The following is a 22,949-nucleotide window of genomic DNA, read 5'->3' as shown; positions in this document are numbered from 1 at the left end:
TTGTATCAGAAATGGTGTGGCCAGCGGGAGTAGGGAGGTGATGGTGCCCCTGTACTCGGCGCTGGTGAGGCCGCACCTCGAATGCTGTGTTCAGTTTTGGGCCCCTCACTCCAAGAAGGACATTGAGGTGCTGGAGCGTGTCCAGAGAAGGGCGACGGAGCTGGTGAGGGGTCTGGAGCACAAGTCTGCTGAGGAGCGGCTGAGGGAGCTGGGGGTGTTCAGTCTGGAGAAGAGGAGGCTGAGGGGAGACCTCATCACTGTCTACAACTACCTGAAAGGGGGTTGTGGTGAGGTGGGTGTTGGTCTCTTCTCCCAAGTAACTAGCGACAGGACAAGAGGAAATGGCCACAGGTTGTGCCAGGGGAGGTTCAGGCTGGATATTAGGAAAAATGTCTTTCCTGAGAGAGTGGTGAAGCACTGGAAGAGGCTGCCCAGGGAGGTGGTGGAGTCACCATCCCTGGAGGTGTTCAAGGAACATGTGGACGTGGCACTGCAGGACATGGTTTATGGAGGACTTGGCAGTGTCAGGTTAATGCTTGGACTCAATCTTAAAGGTCTTTCCCAACCTAAATGATTCTATAATTCTATGATTCTCACATTGCCATGTTCTAGAGGCAGAAAGGAAAAGCAAAACAGGATGGGTGAGAAACGATCCATCCTCCAGCCGCAAGAAATTGTCTGACATCTTGAATCTGACAGAAATTGCAGGAGAGGTTAGAGGATCTGCAAAAATAATCTGTATCCTCCGCCCTTCAAAGGCTGTTGAAATAAGGGACAGAACCAGGTCAGTGGTAATCAGTGTCCAACTGAACTCTTCTCACAGTTCTTGTGTTCAACCCAAAATCTTACTTCCGACTCCACCCTCTCTCCCCTTACAGCTGGCTTTCCCCTTCTTTCATTCTTTGTGAAATATAAATAGGTGAAAGAGAACCAAGTTCTCCTTCCCACCTTTCCCTTGCAGCCCGCTAAGGGTATTGTTGGATGAACACACACATGCACACAAACGTACGCTCCTGCTGATTTCAAACCTGTAGATGTTTTTAAGCTGCTGTTATTTAAAATGTCTGAGGACAAGCCGTTTGTCTCTGAAGAACACAAGACTAAAATCAGAGTAAGAAACGACTTTTACTCAGCTAAGAAACTAAGTATGGCAGGAAGGATAGGTATGCTAAAGGATACTCTCAAATTCTGCCATTCTATACAGAAAGAGCTCTTTATCCAAAGAATTCTTTGAAAAGCAACACAAAGCAGGCTATCTGGTTAAAAAAACCCCAACAACTTACGTGGCTTTTCCTTCCCTCAGGAAAATACAAGATAACGAGAACTGTAGTGTGGCAGATACCACTTTCTTGGACAAAGGCTTGAATTTTAACTTGACGTCTGTCTGTGTAGGCATGGGGCTTGCGTACTGCTTCATGTTGATGCTGCTGGTGGCAAGCGCTTTTCTGCGTCCAGAAGGAGATTCCTGAAAGCAAAAGAAAAACAAAGCTAACGTGAAAGGTGCTGTTACACTAAAACCTGCGTGTGCATGAAGCAAAAAATACACTTATTGAATCAGCATAATTCTTTTTTCAAGTACACAGGCAGCAGGGATTGCTATGGTCCTTTCTAGAGACAGAAACCCATTTCTTAAACTAGGTCAGCCACTAATGGTGACTCTTCGAACACTTGCTTAGCACAATGGAAAAAATAAAGGTTAGTCATTGGGATTAGTGGCCTTCCCTGTGAGATCCTGGGTCTTTAAGGGCTTCAGCTTGTAGTAGCATCCACAGCACACATCCATTTAAGCAATTCCTTCTGATAGCAATCTGGACTACATTTGGTCCAAATTTGGATAGTCCTGGACTAGGACTAGTCCTAGGACGTGGACTAGGACTTCCAACCTATAGAAGACATGGGTTTCAACTACGCATATATTTCTTCACGTAATGGTGTAAAGCCATCAAGTTAATATGTCGAACTGCTCTCCGTGTTCAATGCTCAAATGTAACGCCTGAATGTTTTTCAAAGTAATGGTGTACGTGTGCTGTTAAGAGTGACAGGTTTCTGAAATTAAGGTTGACTATGCTTCCAAAAATATTGATAAAAATTTTGCAAGGGAAAAAAAAATAAAAAGCAAGAAACGAGAAAGATAAAAGCCTACGTTGTATTTCAAAAGCTTAAGTTGTATTTCAAGATAAAGGTGTTGCTCCCAGTTTAACAATTCAGACAAATTCATCTAAAATGCATCTAAGAATCTAGTCTCTTGTTCCATCTAATAACAGCATCAGCAGCAAAGGAATGATTATATGTAATAAAGCTCCAGTAACAAAAATAAAACAAAAAAGCCCTGCTGTTAACTCTTTTGAAAAATGTTCTCACAATAAGACTACATTTTACTGCAGTTGACAATTTGTGTTGAATAAAGAATACTAATTCAATCAAAACATTCAAGCATCCTTTTTCGAAGTACTTGACATTTCCGCCCAGTAGAATAAGTCAGAATGTAATATGTCATCCCCAGAGAATACCTTGTTTAAAAAACTAGCCTTATCTGTCAGATTATGCACAGCAATATTATACAGAACTATTAGTGCATGTAGATACCTTATGAATGAATTTCAAAAATGCATCAAACACTTGAGAAGGATTTAGGTCCTCAGAAGAAATACTTAAGAATATGCAAATACTCTCGACTGAATCAACTTGAACAGATGCGACTATCACAAACAATACGAGTGCTCTTTCCCCGGCCGCGACTGTCAATCAAAGAGCAAGATTAAGGTCCAAGGTTCTGACAATGTGTAAAATGGAAAGTATGATCAGGGAGTTTCAATTATTACACAGATATGAACAACAATAATCTGTTATTGTACCGTACCTTTAGAATAACCAAACATTACAACTCATTATACCGAATGCAAGATTTACTGCGGCGCCTGTTCAGAAAGCAACATGACGGACATGACACTTCTTTTTTGCGTGTTCTCCAGGTAAATGTAGGGAAGCAGATTGCGTCTTAACAGCAACCTGTTTCATAAAGCTAATTTTTCAATATTCACATTATGGTGTGGAAATGGTGGTCAAGGTGAATAGAAAAGTGCTTAAACCTCTTCTAGTTACTTTTTTAAGTATCCTTAGAGAAAACTGGACTATATAACGTGGTGTGCAAATATTCACACAACTGGCATGGTAAAACTTGCCAATTCTGGTGCATGTGCTTTTCTGCCAAACAGAAAAGGAGCAACCAGAAATTACGAAGTAACTTGGAGCCACGCGGAGAAGACAAGGGGCAACAGGTACAAGTTGCACTGGGATAGGTTTCATGTCAATGTAAGAAAGAAATTTTTTCCAGCGAGAACAATCAAATACTGGAACAACCTCCCCAGGGATGTGGCAGACTCCCCATCACAGGAGGTTTTCAAGATTAGACTGGACAGGGTGCTAGACAATCTCATCAAGGCTCCCTTTCCCATGGAAGGTTGGACCAGATGATCTTTCCAGGTCCCTTCCAGCCTGGGCTGTTTGATGGTTCTACAATTCTAGCTTGAATATGCCCTTACCCACAGTCAGGCCAAAGGAAAACATTCCACCTATGGGCTATAATGACTGGGAAACATTTGTCACATTTTGGACTTGACTCTTCTTTGAATTGGTTGGGATGAGCTTATGCTCGCAGACAATCACAGAATCACTAAGATTGGAAAAGACCTGTAAGATCATCAAGTCCAACCACCAACCCAACCCCACCATGCCCACTAAACCATGTCCCGCAGTGCCACGTCCACATGTTCCTTGAACACCTCCAGTGATGGTGACTCCACCACCTCCCTGGGCAGCCTCTTCCAGTGCTTCACCACTCTCTCAGGAAAGAAATTTTTCCTAATATCCAGCCTGAACCTTCCCCTGGCACAACTTGAGGCCATTTCCTCTTGTCCTGTCACTCGTCACTTGGGAGAAGAGACCGACACCCACCTCACCACAACCCCCTTTCAGGCAGTTGTAGAGAGCGGTGAGGTCTCCCCTCAGCCTCCTCTTCTCCAGACTGAACACCCCCAGCTCCCTCAGCCGCTCCTCAGCAGACTTGTGCTCCAGACCCCTCACCAGCTCCGTCGCCCTTCTCCGGACACACTCCAGCACCTCAATGTCCTTCTTGGAGTGAGGGGCCCAAAACTGAACACAGCATTTGAGGTGCGGCCTCACCAGCGCCGAGTACAGGGGCACCATCACCTCCCTACTCCTGCTGGCCACACCATTTCTGATACAGGCCAGGATGCCGTTGGCCTTCTTGGCCACCTGGGCACACTGCTGGCTCATAAAAACCAATGACATCCTAGCTAGTTTTAAAATCCGTATTATGGTATCAGTGGTATTCTTACTGAAATGACAACAATGGAACTCACGTATGTGGAAAGACTCTTCATTTGTTCACTATTCCCAAATCATGCAATTAGGTTTTCCTTTAAAAAAAAAAAAGTTTGAGGTTTTTTTTCCTTTTTGAAGAAGATGCATGTCTGTTGTCATGTCCTCACTCCCCTTCGTCAATAAGAACACCCAAAAAAGACCAGCTGTGTCTATACCCAGTGAGAAAGAGGCGTAGGGAACAAATCACGCGCATGAGTACTTGCTTGCAGCCTTTCGGATGAACCTCTGATCAGCCATGCCATGCCCGTATTCTGACGTACTCTTCACAGTTTGACTATGAAAATCCCTTCCCAGCAGCTGTAAACATCCCCAATTTAGCAAAGACCTAGATTATTTCCGTGTGTAGCTACCAACGCCTTCTCAGGGCTGGCTCCCCTGTTACACTCTATGCTATGAGACCTCCCACGAGATCCCTGAGAGGTATCGTGGGGAACACAAATAGGCTTCAGCGACTCCGAGATACAGAAGGTGTATCTGGGGGCAGAGCTCCTTTCTCTTGTTACAAACACACCATCTTATCTGATAACATAACTGAGATGCGTGTTGTCTTTATCAAGGTGATTGTACTAAAAAAGTCAAAGCAAAGCAGCAAAGCCAACCCAACGGTGGATCTGAAGTGAAGAGAAAGGACAGAGCATTAAACTTGCAAGCATCCAAAAGCTGGACATGGACATCAAGGCAGAAGAATTTTGGAATGATGTGGAACTACACTTTCACTTGATATCTATTTATTGTATAAATGACCACCTTGTCATTTGCGGCTTCAGGTTATCTGGATCAGAGAGTGAATAAGAGTCCTGAATCAGGAAGAGGTGAAGTTCTCCCAGTGAAGATCTTCATCCGCAATTCCTTGTGAAATCTGCTGGGCTTAGCTGGTGTAGAGGAGGAGGGAGACAAGAGTGAAGGCAGCTGTGTGCCAGCGCGAAGGGGAGAAGCCAGCCATGTGCAAGAAGGTTCTCTTAGCACTAAATATCCTGAGGTGCTCTGACAAATAAGACATACTTGGCAATCAAGTTCAGTCTTCCTGAGAAAGGAATTAATTTCATCATCTTTTTGTGGGCCAAAGACAGAAGTTGACTTTTCAGGCTCTAAGTGCCTATAAAAATCCAAATGTGTCAATTTATCATGTTTTTAAAAAAAAGGACAAAAAAGAAAAACCAAACAAAAATAGACAGTCTCTAATCTCTCAAGTTCTATTTTCCTTAAGATGCGAGTTTTCAGTACATCCTCCTACTCTCCCAGAAAATTAAGTGTGTGAGAAGTGTTGCAATGTTTTCTCCTTTTAAGCGTTATAGGCTTGGCCTTACATCGGTTTAGCTATACAAGTAGAGGGGGGAAAACGTCTTTTTTTGCCCCTGAAAAGGATATTCTCAAGGTGCTCAGGTCCATGACTGATTTCACAATGGATTATGTTTCCTACTCTGACATACGACCAACTTTTAAAAATTTGTTTTTAAATGTCAGAACATGCTAATAACCGCTTCTTACAAAGGCTGTAACATTTTCTTCAAAAAATCCTACCTGCTTCGTATAATACGAAGTTATCTGGAGTTATCCCAGAACCACAGAGAAATTTTTGTGCAGAAGAATAAATCATTTTTAATCAGCAGAGGCAAAATAATCCAAGAGAAATACCTATGAGTAGGGTATAGAGGAACAGCTTCAGCAGTGGGCTGGAATGAGTTATTTCACACAGAAGCACACTTTGGTAAGATACTAAATATATAACATCCATTTAATAGTAAAAGTCTGATCTGGTGTTACTTGTGTCTTATATGAGCACATGGAGTTTTGTGGAAGGTAAAGCAGGAATCCCAACGCAAATACTTCAATTGCTCAACTTTTCTGATTTTGACTGTATAATCAAAGTTTAAAATGTGTAAGGCTCAATTATCCCTCCAGGTATTTCACATACATGTGACTGCCAGAGTTGCCACATCACGCGTTGTGAAAGGGTGCACGGAAAAGTCAATTTTGAAATCACAAGAGGAAAATGATCCATGTGATAATAAAGAGAGCTGACAAAATGCTCTACAACACTTAACTATCAAGATGGAGTTCATTCTGTAAAAACAACAGTGATGTGGAAACCTTTACTTTTTAAGAAAGGCAATGCATTATAGAAATAAAATAAACGATAATATTTCGAATACCACAGAAAGATAGAAGATAACCTACAATACCACTAAAATACAAATACCTCTAGGTTATCTCCCAGCTCAAACATACTACCCTGTTTGAGAACAGGCACTGTTTGGTTCATAAAATACGTGGAATACCGGTTAACAATCTTTTTTTTTGTTGTTTCATGTTTGCTACTGTATAGTTCTAGCAAGAGAAGCAGCATACCGGAAAAAAAGGAATTCTTTTAGAAGTCACCAATAAATGATTAAAAAAGAACTAGCTGGTGTGTTGGTAGAAACTACTGAAGCCTGTCTTCTTGCATAAAAGAATAATGGCTGTGCTGGGTCGATCAAAGGCTCTGAGAAACCTGGGCATTATTTCCAAAGTATATTGTTTAGAAAGTGATCATTATAATTTACTTAAAGAAGAGTAAAAACCACACGTAAACATATAGTACTACTTCTCCAGAATACTCTCCTGTGTTGGGGAATTTCTGCTTTTGTATTCTGCGCTTTTATGCCTTTCTCTCGCAAGCAGCTCCATCCTCCTCAACACACTCCTCCTCCCCTTAGTCCCTGAAATGCCTCTAGCATACACCGTATTTTGGGTGAAATAACCCTATCTCCGCCCTCCACCAAGCTGTATCAGCTGCTCGCAGCTGGGGAGGCAGCAGGATGAGGTCTATGCCTGGCTCTGCGCTACGCCGACTTGCTGGTTGCTACTTGGGCATCCTGGTACTTCAGGAAATCTGGCAAAATATTAACAATCTGGAGGTAAAAAAAAAAAAGCTCAAAGCTAGCAAAACAAAAACGAATATAGGAAATAAATAATTATTAATATATAATTAATTCCTAATAACCTGGAGTACTTTCATTTCTGAATTCAAACAAAGAAATATGTGGAGCAAGCAATACTACGTAAATCAACAGAAGTCGCATCCCTTTTTAGTATAGAAGGGTATTAGTAGTAATGATTTTAGGTCGTTCTCAATTTCTAAGCACGCTGTACATGTTTGGACAGACTTTTAAAACAGTAAAAAAACCAGTAGAGGTGCAAATTGCCGGTGCCATTACTGATGCGGCTGTTTCTAACCAACTTCGGGCCTTTAACGTGGCATCAGGACGCACGGTGTAGGAGCTAGTGGGGATATGCGACAGCAACAAGCAAGTCAACTGGAACCAACCCCAAAGAGAGACAAAATCCTGCTCTTTTTCAAGTTAATCAGATGCCACGTAGCTGCAAGTAGTGCAGAGCCAGGCTGGGATGAGCTCTCACGGCACGGCAGGACCTTGCGCTCAGCTCTGCCAAAGCCAGAAGACCGATAGTACGTACGCAGACACGCGTTGCAAACGGGGGTTTAAATAGCTATGGATGGGTTTTCAAGGAGCAGCCCCCAACACTATCCCCCAACAGCATTTCAAGTTACTTCCACAAGCCCTCGAACTACCATCATATTGCAAATTTAGGGGGAGAGAAGGGAAAGCTAGCGCTGGCCAAACAGCAGCCAGTTCAAATGAAAGCAATGAAGCTTGATTTACTGTCACAGCTACGGGATGAGGCTCACTCAGCACACACATTTCCACCTTTTCAATACTGCAACCACGCATCATTCTCTTCAACATTCGTGACTCTGAGTGGTGCCGGACATCCCAAAAGTTACTATATAGTAAGTGCCACCCTTACATAAAGATCTGCCTGACGTAGCAGAGCCACGTAGTCTGATCTCTTTCTACAAGGAGACTAAGGTGAAGCAATGCTGTGATCACAGAATCACTACGGTTGGAAAAGACCTGTAAGATCATCAAGTCCAACCACCAACCCAACCACACTAGCCTTTTCTAGGAATCATCCCCATTTTTCTCCACTAAAGCAGACCTTTCCCAGCAAATAGGACTAAAAGACTCCGACAAAGGAACTAAGACCGGGTAACCTGTGCCACACCCGCAAAACCACCAGCCCATTTTCACTCGGAAGGTGATGATCACCGATGACAGTCACGCCACACTATCAAACAGTGCCCAACTCTCTTCCGAATGGAGCAAGTCAAAAGTTCAACACCTCCATAGGAAAGGTTTGAACTCAGACTCTTAAAGGAGACCCAAATAATGCAATAATGCAAATTTCATGCAGCCTTCTTTCCTTAAAAATGCATTTTTAATGACCTTGTGCCCTGTAATTACCAACTGCCTGGTAAGTCTTCCTCAAGGTTAATATAAGAGGTGCAAATAAGTAAGAAACAGCTTTGTATTTTCTGTTAAACTGGCTTCGCACTTCTAGAGCCACACAGAATCAAAATAGCGGTCAGGTTTTGTTCACGGGGTACGTTCCTCTGGGTTGTTTGGGCTGGGGAAAGAGTCCCTTGACAGAAAACAGCAGAATACATTTTACCGCTCCACAGTTGAGCGCAGCTTGCCTACACAGCCCTTCAACCCCTGCCGCACTGCGCTCTTTAATCCCCGAGACTCAGCTGCCCTCCTTTCGATACTCACACTGAGAAAACACAGCACAGTATTTCCGTTCAGCAGAAACGAGACCAAAAAGTGCTCTACTTCTTGATTATGGAGACACTAAACGGTCCCTCTCCAATAGAGGTATATGAAGTGATGCGTACGCAACCGCCCAAACATCATCCAAAAAAGACCTAACTGGGGAAGACAACGCGTTTCCCAATTGGAGACTGTTATTTTGTCAAAATAAACAATGAGCTTTGACTATCTTTCTCCCAGAAAAGGCAGACGCGCAGCGTAATGTTTTTAGAGGCCGCCTTTTCCCGGTTTATAGAAGCGAATGCTGAAAAGCCCACGAAGATACGCAGATTTTAAAGAGGAGCATTCTGCTGCACGCTTGGGCATAAAATAATTAGACAAAGCGATTTTTCTAGCTGTAAAAAACCCATTGAGAGGAGCAAGTTTTGAGGATTTCGCTTTCCTTTTGCTTCCGAATTAAACGGCGGTGGTTTCGAAGGGAAGCTGTCCTCTGGCACAAACCCCACGGACAGCCAGCGCGCGCGCCGCAGGAGAGGAAATGGGAAGTTCCCCCTCTCCCGACGCTGGATGCCAGCCCCGCCGGCCGAGTCGCAAGTGCCATCTTGCTTAGATGAAAAGATCACTGCTTCACCGGCAGAGCAAAATGGATCACTACAGAATTTAATTTGTGAGAGTATACAGCAATTAAATGCTAAAATAGACAAGCTACAGGGAGCTCTCTCAACTGGAGAGAGTAAATTAGAAACTATGTCAGTTAAAATAATTTAGACAGTCGGATGGGAGATTTGGAGGACCGAATGCAGGCAGCACGAGCAGCGCTGAAAACTTGTTTAAAAGCAAATAATGGTTCAAGGTATCCAGAACATTATTAAGAATTATGATGCATTTGAATGGAGAATTTAATGTTTAAAAAATTCTGCACGTACCAGAAAAGTCTGAGCCCTAGACATGAGGACTGGGAAGGAAATTAAAAATATGTCAGTGTTGAAACAGCTACACTTGATTTTATTTTATATATTCATTTATTTATTTGTGATGCTCACAAAGTGACCATTGTCCTTGTCAGATTGGGTCAAATTATTTATCATATTGGTAATGTCTTAGGTTTAGGCTAAAAGGCCACTTCAAAATCACCAACATGATGGGTTTTATAGCACATACAGATTAAGGAATCATTATATTGGAAGCATCACACACCGTTCCTTACTCGGCACCAGCGGAGACAATACTTTCAGTAAGCAAAAAGAAAATACAAGGTCCTACTACAGCTACTGTCTGCTTTTAGGGCAGCCCCATGAGATTTCACTAGCACCCTGAGAGGCTGAGGTACGTAGTGAATGATTCTTTCCAACCAAAAATCATACCTGTGGGTGTGCTCAAGCAACCTGCTGCGGGTAACAACAGACCGTTCGTCTCACAGACTAATCCTTTGCCTTCACGGTCTCTGGAAATCTCCAGAGATTAACATCAGATAGGAAGTTTAGAAAGTGAAATGACACCTAATAAATTGAGGTTATTCAGCTACACTATGCAAACTACCACCAAGAATATTTGGAGGTCCTGTTTTGCTAACAAAAATACTATTAAGCTTCTCAGACAACTACTGGACAGATGACAGCAGCGGGACCAAAATTTTAGTCAAGCAATTTATTAATAACCATGTGTATGAGACAGGTATCCCCTTCTAAAGTGGGCTTGATGCTTACTAAGGGCAACAGAAAAATGTTTACAGGTGAGCTGGATAATTTTAATATATAGCAGAAAACTATCGAACCCTGAAATACCCACGCCCTTAGCGAGGCTGAGTACCTGCTTTACGTGCCCATTTAAGAAGTCTTCCTTGCTTTCCCCTGTTCGGTAAAACAGGACCACTTCCTGAAGACCCTCGCACAGAAGGACGCGCTGAGATCGGTAACTGATGCCGAGAAGCATTTGCTCTAGCATTCGTAGCCTTCTTCCTCCTTGCTCTTTCAGATCGCGTCCTCTAGAGATGCTGTGCAAGTTCCTCTTTTTCCATTAAAGACAGGTTTAAATTCACTCTCAGATGCCTTCAAGCACCTGCTAAACTCTGTCCTTACGCTTTATACAAGCATTACCGTAGCTCTGTAAAGTACACAAATACGCCTTTGCTTGTGTGTGCAGATACAGCTTGTGTCCTACCGCTCAGGAGCCCTGGAATACTTGACTATCCCGTATCACCTAGCAGCAACAAAAATAAAATAATCACATCCTTTCCTGCAATGCCTCGACCCCAATGTGCTGAGGTCACTACCGCCCTAATATTGTCTGGTATTCTGCTTCCCTTTCGCAGCCGTTTGCGCTCCCCTGTTGGGATCGTTGCATGGTAGGGACTGTCTGGTCCTTTCCTGGCTCCGAATGCTATAGCAGCCGGTTACGTGACCATCTCCCCTGGGCCCGCTAAGGCACACGGTGCAGCTGTGTGCAAGTCTGCCTGCATTACTGCATAAATCCCTAGTAAGCAAAAGCCACTGAGATTAAATCATTTTTCGACAGCGAGGACTAGAAGCATAAGCCCTACCGTAACTCCCGCACAGAATTTTAATTTTGCCACGGACACAGGACACAAGCTCACGGAGGCTCGGCCGAAGTTGGCAGAGAAACTTGTTATTACCAACTGGCTGTTTAAATCCTCAAACCTTTGCTCTCAGAGGAGCAGATTTCAAGAAGTCTGGGCTCGAGCTGCTGCTGATACGTGGCAGGTGAGGCTGGCTGTCGGGAAAGGGGCTGCATGCAGGGCTGGCGCTTTGGCAGAAAATAACTCCTTCATTTTCTGCAAGCTGTGTGCTGCTGAGCTGGCTCCTTCACAGCGTGCCGGCCACCTCCGAGAGCAACTCCCGTGCTCCACTTCGGCTGGGCCACTTCCAAACAGCATTCCCCCTGGCTTGGGTTTATTTTTCTCCCTGCTTGTGAAGAGTTCATTGTATAACTCTATAGTATGTCTGGAGAGTTAGCTTCAAACCAAAGTAGAAATACAGATAATTTCACTAACGCTAGAAGGGGAGAAACAGCAGATGATAAAGTTGGCTCCTAAATTTTTAGCTGAAACTGGAGTGAGAAACACCTATTATGTGAGACCTCCTCCTTCCAGGGGAGGACAGGGGAGTCGATTTGATACCCACAACTACTGCTCAGCAACTCCTAACTCCACATTTTTCCATGTATCGACTAAAGGGACTCACGGGTTATTTTCTGGGTTTTGCTTTTGTTTTTAAATAACAGGCAATACCTGCTATAAAATCTAGATTCACGCTCACCTACCAGCGCCCGGCACTTTAGCTCTATTTTCCCTGGCAGGAAGTCTCCACTTCTATGATTCACCGCGTCGCTCACCTGCTCTGCGCAGAAGTATCCATGAACAGCGCTACTCAACCTTCGAACAGTTACACCAGAGAGATGTCCAGTCAGTGTCCCCTGACAGAAGACAGTCTTTAGCAGAAAAATAAACGTTTTTGAAAAAGAGGGTAAACTAATTACCTATTTATTGCTGGTTTCAGATGTGAAAAGCCCTTCCGTTGCTTACAGCTTCTTTTCATTTTCCCTTCTAGGTTTTAAATTTGCTTACTCTCTCTTGGTGTCACTTCAAGACAAAGACCCAGAATCTTTGACGTTAAAAAGGTGGGTTTGAAATAATACCTCCAGCTCAGCAGTGAATATTTAACGTGAGTTCAACACAATAGTAAGAACAGTCATTGAAAGCTCTATAGCTCCACACACGAGGTCGTGCCTACCTGCAAACCTTCTCCTGAGGAAACAAATGCCGTGCAGGAAGACACACGATACAGACCCCAGAATTAACTCCGGGGTTGTTTAAACAGACTGGCAAACAAACACATTATTCACCTCCTTTGTAACCTCCAACACGGAAGCAAGTTTGAGGTAATAGTCATTAAAGAAGAAACAAGGTCAAAAGATGAACTGCTCCAGCAACCTTATGCACTTTCATTCATCGTTCAAAAAAATATTGTATTTTAAGATGGCGTATAACATTGTCTAGACTTAATGATCTAGCGTAGATAAAACCTTTTCAAACAGGTTTTGTAAAATACCAGCGTGTCGTCAACCAGTTGTTATTATCCGAGGATAACTTCCATAGAGTGAATGCACAATCTTAAATGACATAAAATTTGCAAGGCTTGTGACGCAAAAAAGCTTTTCATGGTGTCAAGTGAAGATACTATGATGGGTGTCAAGTGAAGATATTATGACGCTTATGTTATATTGTTTCTGTACTGAAAGCTGGACCTTAACTAGAAAAGCACGGAACGGATGGGTGTGTGGTCTGCAACGCCTGACGGCTGCGCGCTGAGCAGCGATGCTCATAAAGTGAACGTTCTCCTTGTCAGAACCAGAGCCCTTGGGTAATATCTTAGGTTTAGGCTAAAAGGCTGCTTCAGAAAAAAACCCAGCATGATCACAGAATCATTAAGGTTGGAAAAGACCTGTAAGATCATCAAGTCCAACCATGATGTTATTCAACGTGAGTATCTCAGTTATTATTGGAGCACCAATGTATCTCGATTATCAAATTCATGATTGTGCTCTTTTTTTATTCTCTTCCCTCTTGCTCACAACATCACTTTAAGCATGTGCCAAACCCACCAAAATACCTAATCCCAAGAGGATACAACGCAGTTGGAAAAGTCTCCCAAACTACAGAGAAATTATTGGACCTGCTGGTGCTCCTCCCTCTCCCTCTCCTTCCCTCTCACTGTATTTCCCAGCTACCATCCCGGAGAACACGTCGCAAGACCACCACAACTCTGACAGCTCCGTGGCCGTGACGCCAATCACAAACTCCACTCCGGAAGAGTTGGCTCTTCAAGAAAGTATCTTCATACAAACACGCAGTTCTCTTGCCCGTGCCACTTCATTACTATTTCTTTTATCCAAACCTGCAGCTCACCATCAGGGCCAAAAACTCGGGGAGAGAACTTTAATACGCAAATCTACCCCAGGCTGTTCCCTAAGAGCAACGTGGTTTGCAAGAAACGTGCAGGACTCTCCCCTACAGAGCGAAGGAAAGGAAAAAACCACCGAACCAACGGACCCAGCCAACGCGCGATTGGAATGGGACGTGCGCGGGAAGGAGCATGGGGCAAAGGGCAGCTGTATTACCAAGGTAAAAGGGAGGTAGCTGAAAATTAAGATCTGTGTGAAGCTAGAACAGGGGCATGCTCACGCACGTAAGACATCTCAGCTGTCACACCCTATGCACACACAAAAGTGAGAATAGTGGATGGTGCAGGTGTAGTTATTATTTTATATATGTATTTTGATAAACAACACAATCTACGTTTTAGCAGCGAGGACAAACACAAAGCATTCCAAAATGCAGCTCCGCAATAAACATAAAGCTCAACTTTTTAAAAGCCCACCCATCCCTCCAGATTTGTTTCAACCAGGGAAGCAGCTGTATGGATTTCTTCTAACTTTGCACTTAAAGTACAATTCACCTCAAGGCTGACAAGCGTAAAAAAATTTCAGTCCAACGGGTGATGTGTTTTTTTTTTTTTTTAAAGCTGCAACAGCCTGAAAACAGGGGCGTGTAATGAAGCTGCCCCGTCAACCATAACCACACCGTCACTAGAGCAACACAATCATATTGCCTGCGCAAAGAAGCAATGCATTCAACATTTTCTTCACTGTGTATTATCTATTAGCTGAGTTTGTCAGAGATATGTGGCGGTTCCCTGCAATACTTATGACTATACTGCAAGGCATACAAGAACCCATCCACGCCTGCTTCAGCACAGGTTTGTCGTCTTCTATTTTGGCAAACAACTTAAAAAATCCTCCCTTCGCTTATCTTAGGTTTCGGTTAAATACTGTTACTATCAAGAAATAGAAGTCGTCCCAGGCAAACATCTCAGATCTCCCCACTGCTATTCACTATTACTAATGCACATTACATGTTCAATTCTCCCTTGCTGCTTCCATGAAAAAGCTCTTGTCAAAACCAGATTTCATTTTTTCTGTGTACGCACAAATTAGTTATGGATGATTAACAAAGCATTCATTCTTTTATTTGCTTTGGCTGAGACTTGATCTGTGTTACATTCATGTGAGGGAAGCACTTCATTTTATGTTGATTAAATATGAAACACTGTACTGTTGATAAAGAGAGTTGTGTTCAGGGCTGCGTATTATACTGACAAAAGATGCGTGTTCTTGGGCTAACATTTTCTTAAACAAGTTTTTCCAGATTTTTAATTGCAAAAAACTTGATACACCATTTTTTTTTCCCCCTTCTCACCAAGTACTGGGCAGTAAGAGCTCTATGTCCCAAAGCAATCTGCTGCAGTCTTACCAAACAGCAGTAATTATTGCTTATTTAATGTAATAAAAAGGAATTTTCAAATTCTGCCCCACAATTTGATTTCTTTAACATTCCCCTTCAAGGCACATAACTTGCATTATAAAATGTATCCAAAAAAAGACTGTAAAACTAAGTAGGACAGGCAGCAAGTCGTAATCACAGGATTCTTCTCCTATTACATGAAAAATATAATGAAAATGAAGATATATTGGCAAAGTCTTATGGAAACTTATAGCCAGTTGTGACGAACACTTTGGCCCTGATCTGGTGTTACTGACTCCAGCTATCACAGGATGACACGTGCACAAAATCTTGTCTATAAGGCCCATAAATCCTCCACGTCCATTAAACCCAGTGATATAGCGACACCAAAAAGGATGCACTTCAGTTCAGGAAGGTATTTAAGCGCATGCCTGACTTCAAGCATATGATCTACTTGTAATTAAATCAAGTTAAAGAAAGCCGGGCGATTAAGCACCTTGTTAAATCTGGGAACAAATTATTAGCCCTTATAAAACAGGAGATTCTATCTCGGGGTTTACAGCACATGAAAACAAACACGCACGCACACACACAGTATTACACATACTTTTGCAAGAGGGGATTTATTTTTAGTGTAACTATATAGCAGTAAGCGTGGCTCTTACTCAGGTTAGGAGGAGGTCTGGCCACGACAACTTCTAAGCCACAAATCTCATCCAGGCAACGCGGTCTCATTCTTTCCCGCGCTTCCAACAAAGATCGATGGTATCGCACCTTAATAAAACCTCCGCTAACATCTCGGTGTCGCAAAAATGAGTTTATTGTCTTTCTTAAACATCACCAAAACCAAAGCATGAACTTGGGGTTTTCATCTTACTGCCACGGAGAGAGAGCCCTCCCATAACGTGAGGCAGGAACCAGCCCAAACCACGGGAAATCCGACGCCAGTTGGGTTAGAAAGGACGGCGAGTGCTCCACACAGAAGAAGGTGAGTTCTCGGGGCGCCCCTGAAACGCCACAGCGCTGGATGAGAGGAGAAGATGGAGAGCTCGTTTTGATCCAAGCAAGCTACCGCACGGTCTCCAAGCAGCAGGTCTCTGCTCCCCACGAAGGGACACGGCTGTCGGCCGGCGGCTGTCTGAAGCACCCAAGGCCCGTCTGGAGGAAGGTCCCTCCAGCGCTGATACGCTACAGATGGGGCGAGAAAGGGCCAGCGAAGACACCCAGACCCCTCTGGAGCAGCCGCGCTGCGGTGCAAAGCGTGAGCTCCTGCAGGGCACGAGAAGCACGAGGGCTCCCAGAAACACCCGTTTCTCCTCTTCTCCCTCAACCAGAGCAGAGGCACAAGACAACAACTCCTACCTGACGCTACGGCCGCTCGGATGGCGTTTGACTCCGAACTCATCTCCTACCTGCATCCCACTTTCCCAGCCACGCGCTCCCGCCTCGCGCCAGCCCTGGCACTTTGCTGGTTCTTCTTTCACAAGCCGGTGCCTCTCACTAAACCAGCAGAAAAAAAAACTCATCCAGAAAACAACCCCCACAACGTTTTCGGTTGAGTCAGGGAGACGAACGAGCTCTCCAAAGGCCAGGCGAGCACCAGCGTCGGCATTTCTGAAGGGGCAGCAGCCCGAAGCGGGGAGCGGAGAGGAAGGAGCAAGAAACCACCCGTTTTGACAGCGGCAAACTGAGAATGGTTCAGTCATCCCATGGGGTTGCATTTCCAGGTTCCCTAGTATTTTATGGAGATTTACTCTCCCCGTTCCAGCCTGGGTGTATTCAGCTCCCCGTCCCTGCAGACAGGGGATGGTCGAAGTGAAACAAAGATTTTTTTTATTTTTTTTGAGGTTCCCCAAAAAGATTTTTTTCTTTGCTTCAGGTCACGTAAGTGCACACAAAAGGACAAAGCGATAAATGCTCACATGCACTTTCTTGCCTTTATTTCCACTCTCTGGAATGAGGCCAGAGACATCTAAGTAGTGCACTCTGTTCTCTTCCACTCCCTCTCAGAAATGATGGACTCCTTCTCCTCTGCAGCCAACTTCCTCCTCCTCCTCCTCCTCCGCCTGGGCCCAAACTTCAACCACTACAAAACAATGTTCCCCTGTTTCTCCCCCGGGCCCGTTCTCCGTGCACCTACACCCCGAGCCCTCCCCAAACCTTTAAGGCTTTACGTTTGCAGATCCAGGATGAAAACCTGTTCTCTCTGCTCCGATTCTAGGAAAATTCCACCCTCTCCCCGGTTTGCACGGGAACTCGGCCGCACTCGTTTTCTCAAGGCTCGGCCACTCGGCAGTGCCGAGGAGCTGCCGCTCCTGAGGTTATTAGTACGTTATTAGCCCTGCTCAAATACACCTGACACGATCGTAGCGCTGACTCCAAAAATACCAGAGTATTTCACAGCACGGAGTTTCCCTAATCTAAGGCTGAAACTTGAAATTGGGCATTGGCAACTCAAACGCCAAGTATGTCGCATATTATTCACCTTCCCATTTATTTATAATATCTACGGATATTATTATTAGACTTGCACAAATTATAATTCAGAAAAATAAGTGTTACGAACTAAGTATCAGTTTCAAATAATCACTTTCTGTACATTCTTTTCAAATCTGTTATTCTCCACGTTCCAGCTACATCAGGAACGTGCCTGGAGTGTTACAGGCACAAGTACTGCCATCGTTTCTAAAGCTCTCCTAGAAACGGGTTCACGTGTGTACAAAAAGCAAAGACGTCACTAACGGTTTATTTATTAACATATCATGTTGCCATCTCGAACAAAGACAAGAATAAATTAATAAATACAGTGTACCCCTAATGAAAATTTTTTCTTCTCTACTTCTTGGCTGTGATGTTAACTTATGGAATTGAAAAAAAAAATCTCAGTGTTAATTACTTAATATTTGATCCATCTGTACTTAAAAATATTCCACAATAAAAGGAAATAAAAAAATAAGAGAGAAGCAAACCAAACAGTTAATCTTGTGATTAGTGTAACGTGAAAACACTTACAAGATGCCTGCGTTAATCAATTATCAGAAAGTAGTGCTTCAGTCCCAGGTAGTTAGCAATAGCACTCGTATAATATTACGGGGAAGCCGATGTTTTGGCAAAACTAGAACAAGAAAAAAATGAAACTAAAAGGCATATTGTACATGTGACCTCCAGGACTTGGATTATTACCTTTAAGCTTATTAAGAGTAAAAGCTGTCAGTCGGACCACCCCACAACCGGGGAGGAAAACGAAGATTACTCAGCGGTAAAAGGCATAAAAAAAGTGCATTCTCAGAACGGGCGAAGGCAGAGAGTGAACCACAGACCTGCTTCAGCTATCTCGAGCCGTAATTGGCTCACAAGAGCGACTGCCACGTTAAGGCATTATCATTATCTAGCTCACATAACTGGAAATTCACGCTCTGTTCTTTAAATTGGCTTAACCAGCAGCATCTGCAGCACTTTAATTAATTACAGCAATTGGCGTACCTTAAAAGTAGATGCACAGATCTGAAATGATAATGCCCCGTGAGTAATAATTGTAAGGCAGCATTAATCCAGATCCCTCCCAAACAAAACCGAGGGTACGCTGTTGTGCTTCAACTGCACAGAAAACAAGCTTCAATGCAGTAATTATGATTGTCTGCCCGGGTTCACCAGCAAATGCTACAATTCTGCGTGACACTTTACATTCAATTAGCTCGGGAATGCAGAAGCTCCCAACAGAAATCTGTTCGGGTTTGGGGATGTCGAGGCAAAACGCGGGCGGGCGCTTCAACTGGGGTTTCCTTCGAAAGCTGAGCTCCAAGTTGAAATCCTAACAGAGACTGATTACCACTATTTCTTTTTAGTACACTCCTTACAAAGAAATATAGAAGCCAGATAGCACAGTAAGCTCTGAAGAAAGTTTTCTTGACAGCCATTAGCTTTGCTTCAGTAAAAAAAATCCACAGGCACTGTACACAAACGGGTTTGTTTTTTTTTTTCCCTGATATTCGCAGCACTAGAATACAATAGAATTACGTCTAAAAAAAAAATCAGGGACAAGAAGCTTAAAAAAACCCTTTTGTTCTTTTTCTGTACAGCAATTCAAAATCTTTACTTAGAAGAAAATAATTTTTAAAAGCAAAATCCACGTACACCTCCCGGCCCCGTTTAAAAGCTCTTCTTTAACAGACTTCTTCATACCTTTTCCAGCCAGAACGCAAACCAACGTTATCAAGATTTGTTGTGACTTGCTTCTGTACAATTTCTCGTTTAAAGACAGATTTTATGTTTGTTTAATTACCACCATGCTACAAAACAGGACACAAGCAGCAGAACCAAGTGTCTCACAGGTGACGGCAGCTGAAACAAGCACACGCTTAAATAGCGCAGCGTCGCTAAGCCGATTGCCCCTGAACCTCGAATTCCTCCACGATTCAGGGGTCAAAACACCCAGTAGAAAGGTTATTACCGAACCAAATCTGAACTCCCCGTTTATCAAAGACAAATTTTATCTTTCACAGCTGTGGGAAAGAATGAAACATAACTTTTGCGATTCTAGTAAACACGTAGTAGTTTTGAACACGGTTGTAACCAAAAAAACCCGCAGCCACAGATTCGACTAAGGGACGACTGGTTTGAAGTTGCAAAAACTTTAACCATCTAATACAAATAGATGCTACAGCACAAAATTCCTGTTCGAGGAACGTGTGGACGTGGCACTGCGGGACATGGTTTAGTGGCCATGGTGGGGTTGGGTTGGTGGTTGGACTTGATGGTCTTACAGGTCTTTTCCAACTGTAGTGATTCTGTGAAAGATGCCTTTGTGTAATTTTGTCCAACACCCATTTTCTGAAAGCACGCCTATTTGCAGTGTAACAGAGAGACCTAACAAGGAGGCAGAACATCAGCAAGGAAGCGAGCGCAAGCCCGAACAGCTAAAATACCAAGGCTGATGCGGCAGCAAGACCCAGAAACAGCAATCTGATGTAGCAACTCGCACCACAGAGACACGCAAAAGGCAGGCAGAGGCGAAAACCACCTTTTTCTAAAGCAGCGAAACTCTGGTGACGGTGCTTACATACTCTTATATGCTTATATATATATATACTTATATACTTATATATGTGGTTGGGCTGGGCAGACAGCGGTGAAGCTCTCTGCTTTTTAAAATGAACCACACACTGTCATATGCATTTGTGGACATACAACGATCTTACTGGTCTGTGTAATTTTAGGACGTATCTGTGCTCAGATATACTCCGATAACACGTTTATCTAGGGTGCACAGAAAACAACTGCATGCACAAATAAATAGCTGCACACTCAATGTAATGACGTTCATCTCCCGAGCATCCACTTACAAATATTAATCTAGAAACGACACGTGCTAGTAAGGTGCCAGCCTCCGAGGAAAAAAGGCCACAGCGCAGGAAAAATATAAAATAAAATAGTAATTCTTCTCTAACACTAATCCTTATTCCACCCAGACACTCATTTCTGATGGAGAGGGATCACAAGCGCACAATACAAAGTTATTCGTTGACTAAATACCATCACGAAACGCTACGATAGAAAGGTTGGAAGGATTAACACAAAAGGTCCCACTCCAAGACAAATGTCTCCTTCATAGTTCAGTTCACAGCCCTCACGGCTGCTCAGTCAGGCCTACGATTCCGAAACGCCGGGTAGATACCTGCTAACCAAACACGCCAAAAGACTTGCAAAATCTCTTGTTGATACTGGCGTATTTCTAGAGGCGATTTTAATTACCGCCACTCTGAAAGAGACTTTTTTTTTTTTTAAACACGGGAAGATCACCAAAGAGTTTCCGCTTCAAATCGCAGAGCCTTCTGAAGCCACTTCTGCCGAGGAATTAGGAGTTCGCCAGGCGGGCAGGGTTTACACTCCGCTTCCTCCCTTCTCCTCCGTCAGCCTCTCACCTTTCCCAAGCGACAAACGCAAGACTTGCAATTAAAAAAAAAAACAACAAACCCTATTTTTAAGTATTTTGTATTTGCAAGTGCCTTACACAATTTAATTGCACATTTATAGAGAGGCCACTTTTGAAAATAAACGCAGAGAAATTAATTTATTAGCATGCACTAAAACATGTTGGGTTTTGCCGTAACAATAAAATTACATGGTGATTTTCAAACAAGCCGTAAGTACTAGGGGGAAAAAAAAAAGTGCAATTCATATTTCTAAATATATCTTCGGATTTAAATACTCTTCTCTAATAATTACGCTGTTCCACAGGTCCCTACGTTTCAGAAACGATCTGGGCTGCGTTTATCTTCTCCTAATTCCATTTTCTCAAGGTACTGGATTCTTTTACTTTCAGTAACAGACTGCAGTATGAAAGACTAAGATCTCTAAAGGAGAAAGGGCTGAATTTCAGTGCAGAATATTTTATCCTTCCTGGGATGGTAATTTTTCTACTCCCTCTACTGGCACACTTTAAAAGCAAGGAAAGAAAAACCTGAAGGGCGTTCCAGCTTGTAAACCATAATGAGAAAATATTTTTTGTAACCTCAGAATAATTGTTCGCACAACTTGGCAAAACATTAAGCTCAAATCCTGGGGATTTTTAAACCATCAGCAAATTTTTTGGCAGATTTCTTCGATGTAAAAATTAACTGAGCACCTCAAAATAAACATCCCGGGCCACTTCGCGTTACTGTCAAGCAGTCCCATCGCCTGTCACTGCTCAGATCAGAACAGATCACTCCCTAAAACATACTATATGGCTAGAAAGAGACCCGAAGAGCGATCTATGCACTATAACTCTACACGATTACCACGGGTGTACAGAAACGAGCAAAACCATCCTGAGCTTAATGAGTTGCTGCTTAAATGTTAGGCAGTGCTCTGTGAACCATTTTATATTAAAATTGGATCGTTCTAAACATCACACATACAAGAAGTATTGTTTGACACAGTGCCATTTTGATGATAAATTGCAATCTACAGCTCAAATAATTCTACCCAGGGATTAACATTTCAGAGGCTGAGCCAGAGATTATGTGTGTGGATCTTGAATTTCATCATCTCCCTTCGGCACAATAGCTTATTCTTCCTTTTTTCATCTATTCTCTCATGAAGGGTCAGGAAAGCTTAGCCTTGCTGTTTCATTCATTTCATCTCTACATTAACCAGATACCTTGCAGTCTTTAGTTCTTACGTGTTATTCCATTACAAATACTACAGCTACCCTGCACTAGGCTACGGCTAATGAGGTATCTACCAAATCAAAGGGTGCCATCAAGTGGTTGTAGCACACTACCAGCATTATGCAAAGTTAGTGTTCTGCAAGGGGTTTCACCAGGACACACTACACAGGGTGGATTAAACTCTGCCGTAATTTAAACCTTTCGGGAAAATTCAGGTGCTGACAGATGGTGGTCCCACACAATTTCTTTTCCTTCCTTTTAAATCCTAAGGCTCAGCCTAACAGCCAGCACCACCACGCCGGAGACATCCCCGTCTCACACCGTAACGGGTCAGCAGGCTCCAGGATTGTTTTGGCCGTTGCGTGCTCAGCTACTCATCACTCTGCACCACAGGACAAGTTAAGAACAGCCTAAATAACCTCTGAGAAGCCTCCCAACTAGCAGTGGGACAAGAAGGGCGCTGCA

General features: G+C 43.3%; 1 protein-coding gene across 8 annotated transcripts in view; it reads right to left on the bottom strand.

Moving 5' to 3' along the window:
- The window catches only part of EHBP1 (EH domain binding protein 1), a 234,136-nt gene that overhangs the window by 142,596 nt on the left and 68,591 nt on the right, over nucleotides 1-22,949 (bottom strand). For all 8 annotated transcript variants that reach the window (XM_059828420.1, XM_059828424.1, XM_059828421.1 and 5 more), the window contains exon 5: nucleotides 1,284-1,465. In XM_059828420.1, the coding sequence (XP_059684403.1) occupies nucleotides 1,284-1,465 (182 nt within the window). The remainder of the gene's footprint in view (nucleotides 1-1,283; nucleotides 1,466-22,949) is intronic.

The sequence above is a fragment of the Gavia stellata genome, chromosome 23 (assembly GCF_030936135.1).
Source record: "Gavia stellata isolate bGavSte3 chromosome 23, bGavSte3.hap2, whole genome shotgun sequence".
NCBI lineage: Eukaryota > Metazoa > Chordata > Aves > Gaviiformes > Gaviidae > Gavia > Gavia stellata.
The sequence above is the reverse complement of the archived record's forward strand: the minus strand, read 5'-3'. Positions and strand labels throughout refer to the sequence as shown.